The sequence below is a fragment of the Priapulus caudatus genome, unplaced genomic scaffold (genome assembly GCF_000485595.1).
Source record: "Priapulus caudatus unplaced genomic scaffold, Priapulus_caudatus-5.0.1 Scaffold531, whole genome shotgun sequence".
Taxonomy (NCBI): Eukaryota; Metazoa; Priapulida; class Priapulimorpha; order Priapulimorphida; family Priapulidae; genus Priapulus; species Priapulus caudatus.
In genome coordinates this window covers 21,694-31,495 of record NW_014577592.1, presented here as the reverse complement: position 1 = coordinate 31,495, position 9,802 = coordinate 21,694, and the positions used below count along the sequence as shown (strand labels likewise).

The following is a 9,802-nucleotide window of genomic DNA, read 5'->3' as shown; positions in this document are numbered from 1 at the left end:
ACGCGCGCGCCTTCGCTACTTCAAAATTATGCCCCAGGCGAGACACTAGCGCCGACCAACGGCTAGAAACGCAGCATTGCAAAAAATAGGAAAATGCAAGTGTTAGCAGAGAGTATTATCATGCATGCCCATTACTATCTCTCTTACATCTATCTATCTATCTATCTGGATAGTTTACTGCGTAGCCCACGGTTACGTGGATAATAACGCAGGGAGGTGTGCTCTATCTATCCATCCATCCAACCCCCCGCCCATCCATCCATCCATCCATTCATCCATCCATCCATTCATCCATCCATTTATCCATCCATTCAGCCATTCATCCATCCATTCATCCATCCATTTATCCATCCATCTATCTTTCATTTATTAAATTTAAAGACCCAAACCTTTAAATTTAATGATTATCATTACAGGCAACCAATTCTAACAATCAATATCAAGACAGCAAACTAATTCCTGCAACTTGGAGAATAGTAAGGGGTGGCAAAAGCCACGACTGGATAGCCTTCAACGTCCCCTTACCCTCATACATAACTCAGGTCCGTAACTAGCGGGGTGCAAGTGGGCAAGGGTCGCAGTTGCCCACCCAGAATATACCGGGTACAACACATGGTCAATGGCGGACACCTCCACAGAACACATCATGCACACTCACAGCTTTGCACCCCTTCACAAGGAAAAATGGGTTAGCTACACTCCTGTAGCTGTTATGTCTCTTGTTGAGCTGGTATGTAACAAATTGATATAACTCGATGTGAATTAAATATTTAGTTCAATCAATTTCATGAAGAATAGCAAAGTTTTAAGACAACACTATGCAAGCAAAACATAGTTATATTGTGACCACAGAAACGATATACTAGTTAGACCTATAGTGTGGTTCTATATAGTGTCTCTAAATATTTCTATGATTGTGATATACAAAAAATAACAACAACACTAAAGTACGGGCATATATGTATCACATTATATTTATCATCAGAATATGAGCATCATCAAAACATTCTGATTGTATTCACATTGCAATGATAGCAGAGATTGCACTCTATAATCCACGATGAATTACCAACTCTCTGCTTAGGCTGCTATAATCACTGATAAATACAAAAAATATATTGGCTCAATAACATTGCATTGCGACAAAACCTTAGTCAGATTACACAGTATATCACAGTCGCCAGGAGTTGGAAGTCTAGAAAACATTAGTAAAAGAACATGGACAGATTACTGGCAGAGTAACACCCTGACTAGCACTGCTCTGTACAGAGCTTTTTTGTCATGCATTTTTTTACGAGTTCTATTTTTACTAATAACTATTAAAAAAAACTCAAATAAAATTCAATAACGTAGCCAAGTCATGAATTCGAATGCACAGAACGTGAGGAGTCATAGAGGAATTTGAAAAATTGGGCATGCGTGCTTCACAGCAATGATCAAAGGCACTGATATTCACTGCAATCCAGTGGTGACCTATAGGCTTCATGTGTGCACAACCCTGTGTAAAGCACTGACCTGGTTAGTGATCAATTTTCCAGTAACATAACCCCTGCACTAATCGGGACATTAAGCCTGGCGCACACGTGAGTTATTTTACTCAAGTAACATGACGCACGAGTCAAATTACTCAACGAAAATCTGCCGCACACGTGAGTAAAATGACGCATGCGTCAAATTACTCAACCAAAATTTGCCGCACACGTGAGTAAAATGACTCATGCGTCATTTTACTTGAGTAAAATAACTCACGTGTGCGCCGGGCTTTAGTGTATTTACATCCGATTATGAAACTATTTCAATTTGCCACCAGTTCAACCTGGGTTTGATATGCTAGTAGGACAAGGGTTCACTAGCGTCCCAAACCGATTGTCTAAAATCACATATACACATGACGAGCGTTCCACACAGCATGATCAACAACACGAGCACAGCGCTTCTAACAAACCCATCAATCAGCTAATCAATCATTTAGATGTTTGCTCATCAATACACCGAGATCATGCAGGTGACATCTTGGATTGGCTGTTGCAGTATCATCAGCTAATCCAGAGACGTGAAGGAAATTCTGAGCATGTCATCCCTCACTGAAACACAAACAAGTCTTACCAAAAAATATACTTGATGCTACACACACAGTAATTGCATGGAATGCTAATGCGTTGGATTTTATTACAGTAAATGCTATTGAAGCAGATGATGTTGCAATGAGTGTGATTGTAATAGCTGCAATTCAAACCAAATTCATTACGAAAATTTCGATCGTGGATAGATTAATGTAGCAGCCATTATATTGGTGATATATAATTTGTATTAAGTGATATCATGAGGTTCAATGCTAGTTGCATGATACATTTAGTTGCAGTGGTACATTCTTATTACAGTTGATACCCTTGCAGAGGCTGATATGAATTTCTAATATTTGAATTCCTACTACGTGCATATATGAAAATAGTACAGTATATCTATAAAAATATTACTCCATCCCAATTTAATGGTACAATGAAATGCTTACATGACTGGAGGTCTACCACGAATCTTCCTTGGTCCTTCATATTTTGGACAACCTGTTTAATGAAATATGAAATAGAATCAAGTAAATGCAAAATGCTATTGGGATACAGCAGTGCACGCTTATGCATTCTGGCAGAGAGCGAGAGACACACACAGAGAGAAAGAAAGATAGCGAGAGACACAGAGAGAGAGAGAGAGAAAGAAAGATAGCGAGAGACAGAGAGAGAGAGAGAGAGACAGAGAGAGAGAGAGAGAGAGAGAGAGAGAGAGAGCGAGAGACACAGAGAGAGAGAAAGAAAGATAGCGAGAGACACAGAGAGAGAGAGACAGAGCGAGAAAGAGAGAGAGAGAGGAGAGAGAGAGAGAGGGAGGAAAGGAGTGGGAGGGGGAGGAAGGGAAGAAGAAAGGGAGGGGTAAAGAGAGAGAGTGTGAAAGAGAGAGAGAGAGAGAGAGAGAGAGAGAGAGAGAAAAGAAAGTGAGAGAAAAGTGAGAGAAGTGAGAATGTAGAGAGAAACACACAACGACAGAGCAGGTGCATGAACGAGGACAACCAGATGGATGGGCTGTCAGACCACTCGCCCACCCACCTCGTTAGTAATCATCACTGTGATTCCGTTCGGGCCCGTCCAGTGCATATCCATGATGCAGTGAACGTGCAGCTGGAGGATTTCGGCAGTCTTGACTGCAAGCTCGCGCGACGTCAGCTGCTCGAGAAAGATCGCGTTGTAGACCTGCTCCGACTGCTGGCACAGGTACAGAGTCAGACGCGGTCGGACGCTCCTGTAAGCACAGCGAACACTCGTCAAGTCGATTCCGCAGAGCTGACGACAGCGGAGGAGGCGTGGTTGCCGACTCTACACTCAGGGTTTCAGGTTGACAGGCTGTAAACTGCTGGGTGACGACGGAAAGGTGGGCGAGTGCTGCATAATCCAACTTGAGCATTTTTTCTCTACAGTTTTTTTCGAAGGTGGCCGATGGCATGAAGTAATCAGGAGACGCATAATGCGCAGGTTATATTAGTAACATGATTCATTGTAACATAATAGATAACCACGTATGAGTTAGAACATGCAGTTTCCCCACGTGGCGGGCCGAGTGAGTGCTAGAGAAGAACAAAACGCTGCATGAATGGTGCAGGAGAGGGAAGTGTGAATATGGATGGGATCGAGAAAATCCGTAGTCGGAAAACTACTTGCCTACCTTCCATGCAGGGCGTTCGATAATCGAATACCATCAGCAAGGCCGCAGATTTCAATGAGGTCTTCCTTGTTAAGTCTCAGCAAGTCGGTTCCTGAATATGAAGAGTAAGATTCTGAGTGATTGAGTGATTTAAGAGATTCCTGAGTGACTGGTTAAATTAGTACCTAATCACATCTTCTGTGACTACTGAATCATTTAGTAAGTGAGTGAGTGGTTAACTCTACAGCTACATCTACTTTAATACTGGATAATCTATGCATGCAGGAATCGTGTCCAGTGATTTCCTCAACTTCATGGGCACGTGGGTAACTATACAAAGAAGAAACAAATAAATTTAAAAAGTATTCTGCAGTTTCCCAGAGGTTGAGGATTCACTGGGTTATGCAATCAGAAGGCAGGAGCTCTAACATAGCTCTATATAGTGATGGGCAGTCTAGAGCTTATATAACTGCCCTGCTAGAGTATAGTGTTGTTCTCATGAGGCGGCTTTATAGCGACAAACCATGAGACTCCATTTGCGAAAAAAAAAGCCGTCCAGTGAACTCCGATGACTGACTGGTTAGCATAGCAACTGACAAAGTGGCCAGCTGATAAAATATTCTGCGGTGCATTTTGCAGACACATGCATACGCGCATACACATATGCATACATGCATTAATGCACACGCACACACATGCACACGCGCACACACACAGACACACACTCACTCACGTCCACGCTAGCAAATCTCAGCGTTTCCTCATAGTAAGAAACCCAACTGCAGCCGCCGGCAGTTTGTGCATCGCAGCGACGACAGACATACCTGAGAAGTTGGAGAAGATGGTCGCGTGATTGGCGAACCTGTTTGCACAGAGCCAGTGAACAACGGTCTCGGACGAGTCCGACGGCAGCAACGTCTCTCTGGCCGCCAGCACGTCGCTGTTAGTGGCGGACGTATTCAAACTGTCCATGCTAGAAGTGCTGTCCTTGCGGTGCATCGCCGGCGTTCCGGCGCTGCTGCCTGACCTGCGAAATTTATCAAAGTAAAAAAGTAAAAAAAAGTGCAGATGTCAACACAAAGAGGAATAACCACTTGGGATAGCTTGAAACGTTCGCGCATCTTTGCCCAGACAGAGAGTGTACACGCTGACTCAGAAGTGCAACCATGCAGCAGAAAAATCGAATTGCCTGAGAAGTGGTAACCTGCTGTCACTAAGATGATCCCATAGCATGCCACGTGCAGATCCAAATAGTCTGGTCAATATTCATGACTGCACGTGACAGTTGGTTACAAAAAAACTCGCTTCCATTAAAAACATGCTTTTTTTGGCTACATAATAAACATTAGCTCACGCAGATGCTTCATGATCATCACAGCGCTATCACGACAACGGCCACGCGATGGAGCCACTGTAAATACTACGCGAGTGAGCGCGATCACCGCGCGACACGCTCGACAGATGCGCTCTCGCTCCTCGCGTCGCGCTCCGCGAGCGCCGACAACCCTCACCAGGGGGAAGCACTGGAGTTCATGTTCGGAAAGCTGCCTATCCGGCCGATTCCAGACGGCGTGCTCTGGCACCGCGGAGGCTGCATCAGCGGCTCGGCGGCACCAGCGCACGGCGCCGCCGCGTAGCTCATCGTCGCCTGTTGGCTCGCCTGACCATTGTCGTACGCACACTGAAACGCAGGGGAACGAAGCGTCATTGCTCAGTCACAATGCAGAAACTCACGAGTTTGCATCGACTGTGAGTATTGGAATGCATCATCTTGCACCAATCGTGGTATACCACCATCGAGATCCATCTGGGTCTGTTATGGGCAAAACCTTTCGCAGATAGGCTCTAGATCAGTTTGGAAGTCACATAAGCTTATGCACTAAGCATAAATCTAACATAAATATGCGTAGCAACTAGTAATGGCCATACTGAATTAATGTGGCTTTTGTATTTTAAAATCAACTCTAGATTTATTAATCAGTTGATGTTTGGCCAGATGGTGAACCTAACCTACACTGCAAATCATAGCAATAAATTTAATCGTAGTAATTGATAATTACACTAATAAATGTCTCGCGTGATGTTAGATACACCACGTCATGTAGCAAGGGTGCACACCAAATTACAATGTTAGAATTTCCGTATTTTTCATTAGAATTTGTAGCAGAGATCGTCCAAAGCAAACTCCACTTGATGGCTTTCCGGCAAGCGCTTACAGCTCTCCCTAAGCCAACAACTGCTTGGTTGAGCTTCGTGTAAAAACTTAATCACAGCTAAACCGTGGTAGGGCTCACCTCTGATAGCACTGTGCAGTCGTATGATGGCTGGTATTTCTCCTGCTCATACCCACATCTCTTCCCTAACTTCTCTCGATCAGTCTTGTGTTTTCTGTCAGCACCCTTCGGCTGCAATCGCACAGAACTCGAGTAAGCAATGTAGCTTCGGGCGTCTTCTCAAATGTGTCTGATGATATTTCAAAAGCAACGTCTCACTATTGATACCTCAGTACTACTGTAGGTGTAATTTGAGATATCTTGCTTTTTATATTTCAATTGTGACATCTTGGTTTTCAAGTTTGTTAGCAGACTGGACTCAAAGGCAAGGTGCAAGATAGTGATGGTTAGAATGTGTAGATTAGTGTTTAGAGATGTTCAAATGACTTCTGACGTTATAATTGAGCCTGCAAGCCTCTAGGTAGGATCACCACTTGAGTTCTACACTCATTTAGTATGTAAAAAATGCCAAACTATTGAACGTCTCTTAGCATAGCTAATATTCCCAATAATAATTCCTAAAAAAAATACAACTATATGTATGCTCTGGATTCCATACTGATTCCAACAACCAAAATGATATATATGGCACACAGTAATTATATCAGTAGTCATTCAGGATCTATCTGTTAAGGTTAAAGATGGATTAATCTGCTAATGTTATCTATCGAGCTAATAGCAGGGTATCGCTTGCAGGGGCCCGCCAGGCTATCGTCGAGCCCCGCCATCCTAAAATGCACCCGCCACTCTAAATATCATAGCCGCCATGCTAAATATCATAGCCCCCAGACCCCCCTAGCACGCAAACCGCCTTCGGTGATTTGCAACTAGGACCGTAAAGGCAGCACCCCCATGCTATATTGAAAAGCTTGGAGAACCCTGAATAATACCTATTATTAGGTATTATTAGCTCTTGACATACTGTAGATATTGCCAATATCAGCATGAACGATGACTTGACTCAAATAAGACCACTCTGTTATCAGCAAAATTGGCAGCAACAAACTACCTCAACAGTTACTGCGCTAACAACAGACACAGTTTAAATCACTCTACCTTGAAGACCTTGATCTGACAGGAAGCACTGTGTAAGTGTCTGGGTTCTTCATTAGCACTGGTCGGGTAAGCGAACGTGTCAATCTGCAGACGAAAGGGCACGCCCTTCTCTCCCCCACGCTTCCTTGCTGTAAACTCAGTACTGATGCAGTGCACCTACAAACACATATTCATGGATTCAGCAAATTCAGCCTTCACGACACAAGTAAGAAAGTGTAATCTCACATTCTAGGGAAGTGTTTTCATTCAATTGATTTATTGTTTGCAGTTATCTAAGAAATTCCAGGGCTGAAGCAAGATCACTAAGAAAAACCCCTATAGTTTTGCCACATGTATGCTTTCACACACGGCGTCGGCCCACGCAATTAAGTAACTACGTCGCATTCAGGTTGATGTGATTTTGACATGTGTGCAAATTGCTGCTACCTTGAATATGACTAATGATGTACTCTTCAGCCAACAGTTGACATTTCACACTTAAAGCCGCACTATGCGCATCCAAACGCTAAATTCTCCAGTACTAGACTAGCAAATACTTCGTGTCATGCATAATCACACTACCTTATGACAAAATAAACTCTAGTTCCTCCCATTTCACTGCGCGTTGTCTTATAAAACGCATTTGAAAATATTTACAATGTTGTTCAAATTCTCTGTTGTTGACACTTTCGCGTTGCCCTGCCAAGCAACCGCACAGCGGTGCTGCGGTACAGTGGTACGGGTGTAGCAAAGATAAAAACATGTGACGTCACCTAACCGCTTCGAGGCTAAATTGTTTGGCAAACAAGTCGGCGTTGGCCGCGTTTTCTCACCTCTTTATTGTGAGTTTTAAGCAAACGCACAGTGAAATGGGAGGAACTAGAGTTTATTTTGTCATAAGGTAGTGTGATTACGCATGACACGAAGTATTTGCTAGTCTAGTACTGGAGAAATTAGCGTTTGGATGCGCATAGTGCGGCTTTAATTCAACAAACTGAGAACAAACCTGTACATATACTCCAGCCTCCTTTGTTGGATCCCATATAAACTCTGCATGGTTAATGTCGAGTGACTTGACATCCATGATGCCATATGACAAAGGAACATCTTTAGAGAAAAGATAAAGCAGTGTATATTAGTGCCACATGTCACTTCCGTTGCACGTAGTAAAAAGTATTCAGTAATTGAATATGTAACATTGAGGAGCTGTTTGATGGTGTAACAAGCCAATGAAATAGCAATGACAGCTATGGTGTTGCCTAGACGATTGCCATTACCTATACTCAGCATCCGATCCGAGGGATGAGCTAGCCTCCAATGGGTGACCTGCTCTGATTCGATGTACTGCAGCTTCCGTTCATGAAATCCCACTCTAACCTGACTCTACACGTCATGGGCAACACAAAGAAAGTGAAAATAACATCCTATATTTCTATTAGGTTTCCATACACTATATTTACCCCAGGAGCTCTGCATGTGCAGAATAGCTAGTGAAATTCAAAGCAAGGCTTATAAAAATGTAAATATTACCTTAACGTATTGTCCCTGAAATTCAGACAAATCACCGAGTTTCTTCAGTCTTATGTCATAAGATTGCCCTATAAAGGAAAAGGGAAAGCAAACTGTTATCATATATGCCTGGACATACACCAGACACACATGTACAATTAAAATGTGCATGGCTGTAAACTGCTCCTACTTTACATTTAACTTACAGAAGGTAAAGCAAAGGTTACCTTGATTAAGATACGTAAGGGTCTCCTCATTCACCTTTGTTGCTGGTGATGTCGCAGCATTAAGAACATACTGAAACCTGCAATATCAGATCATACAGCTATGAGGGAATCCATGAAATACGTATGTACGTAAACTAATGAAGGAAGAGATATGTATCAGCAAAACTTTACCTACTCCAAAAGCTTTTACCAGGTAAAACTCGCCATTCAAATCCCAATTTTTAATATATTCACTCAGTATTATTTAGGTTGGCCAAATACAACATGTTTTATGCAAGAAAAAACACACAAAAATAGAAATATTTTCTCAATTTTTATACTTTACGCATCTTTTACAATAGATGACGAGCACAAATATAATGAAGGATCACAACTAACCCATTTTCTAAATCCTTGCGATTGAAAACAGGCAGGGCGAGCAAAGCCTCACTGCAAACAGAATAAACAAGCATTAATAACATCAAAAATAATGCCAGGTATATTCCTCTCACAGGATAACACTGACAGCTATCTATCACCTGCCTTGGTGATACAAGTGGTAAGCGGCCTGCTATTAAAAGCTTAACACACCTACATTTGTGGCACCGTTTCAAAGTTTGATTCCAAGAATGTTTGATAGCTCATGGTTCACTACCAAATTCACCTGGCTGCAGAAAAAAAGTAACTAGCTGCATATTAACGTAAAAAGTTGCCAGATATGGGTATAACAAACTGTAATCGCCTACATTGGTGTAGAAAAGGTACCAGTAAATGGACTTTACCCTAACCCTATCTGAGGTATGTGAGTACACATAAATAGCATTTCCACTTAATTTTTGTCAGACTATTTTTTTATTAAACTATTTTTAAATATAACTGAGCCACTGCCTACTAGAAAGTGATTGATTAATTTGATGGAGCCAGGCGACCTTGTACTAATGACCTCCAATACAAGAGTTCATCAGCATGCATTATGTACCATCGTTTCTGACTCCCGCACATTACATATATTTGTATTGTACATGTACATGTATTTGTACATACATGTATGTATTTGCACATGTACATGTATTTGTACATACATGTATG

At 42.3% G+C, this 9,802-nt stretch overlaps 1 protein-coding gene across 2 annotated transcripts in view; it reads right to left on the bottom strand.

Annotated features, from left to right (window-relative positions):
- Positions 1–1,697: 1,697 nt before the first annotated feature.
- LOC106811367 (transcription factor CP2-like) overlaps positions 1,698–9,802 on the bottom strand; it is a 16,848-nt gene continuing 8,743 nt past the window's right edge. For both annotated transcript variants that reach the window (XM_014814954.1, XM_014814953.1), the window contains exons 3-15: positions 9,113–9,163; positions 8,735–8,811; positions 8,529–8,596; positions 8,276–8,381; positions 8,005–8,105; positions 7,020–7,175; positions 5,985–6,095; positions 5,202–5,371; positions 4,515–4,717; positions 3,712–3,802; positions 3,099–3,291; positions 2,513–2,564; positions 1,698–2,084 (exon numbers count right to left, since the gene is read on the bottom strand). In XM_014814954.1, the coding sequence (XP_014670440.1) occupies positions 2,041–2,084; positions 2,513–2,564; positions 3,099–3,291; positions 3,712–3,802; positions 4,515–4,717; positions 5,202–5,371; positions 5,985–6,095; positions 7,020–7,175; positions 8,005–8,105; positions 8,276–8,381; positions 8,529–8,596; positions 8,735–8,811; positions 9,113–9,163 (1,423 nt within the window). In that variant the 3' untranslated portion in view covers positions 1,698–2,040. The remainder of the gene's footprint in view (positions 2,085–2,512; positions 2,565–3,098; positions 3,292–3,711; positions 3,803–4,514; positions 4,718–5,201; positions 5,372–5,984; positions 6,096–7,019; positions 7,176–8,004; positions 8,106–8,275; positions 8,382–8,528; positions 8,597–8,734; positions 8,812–9,112; positions 9,164–9,802) is intronic.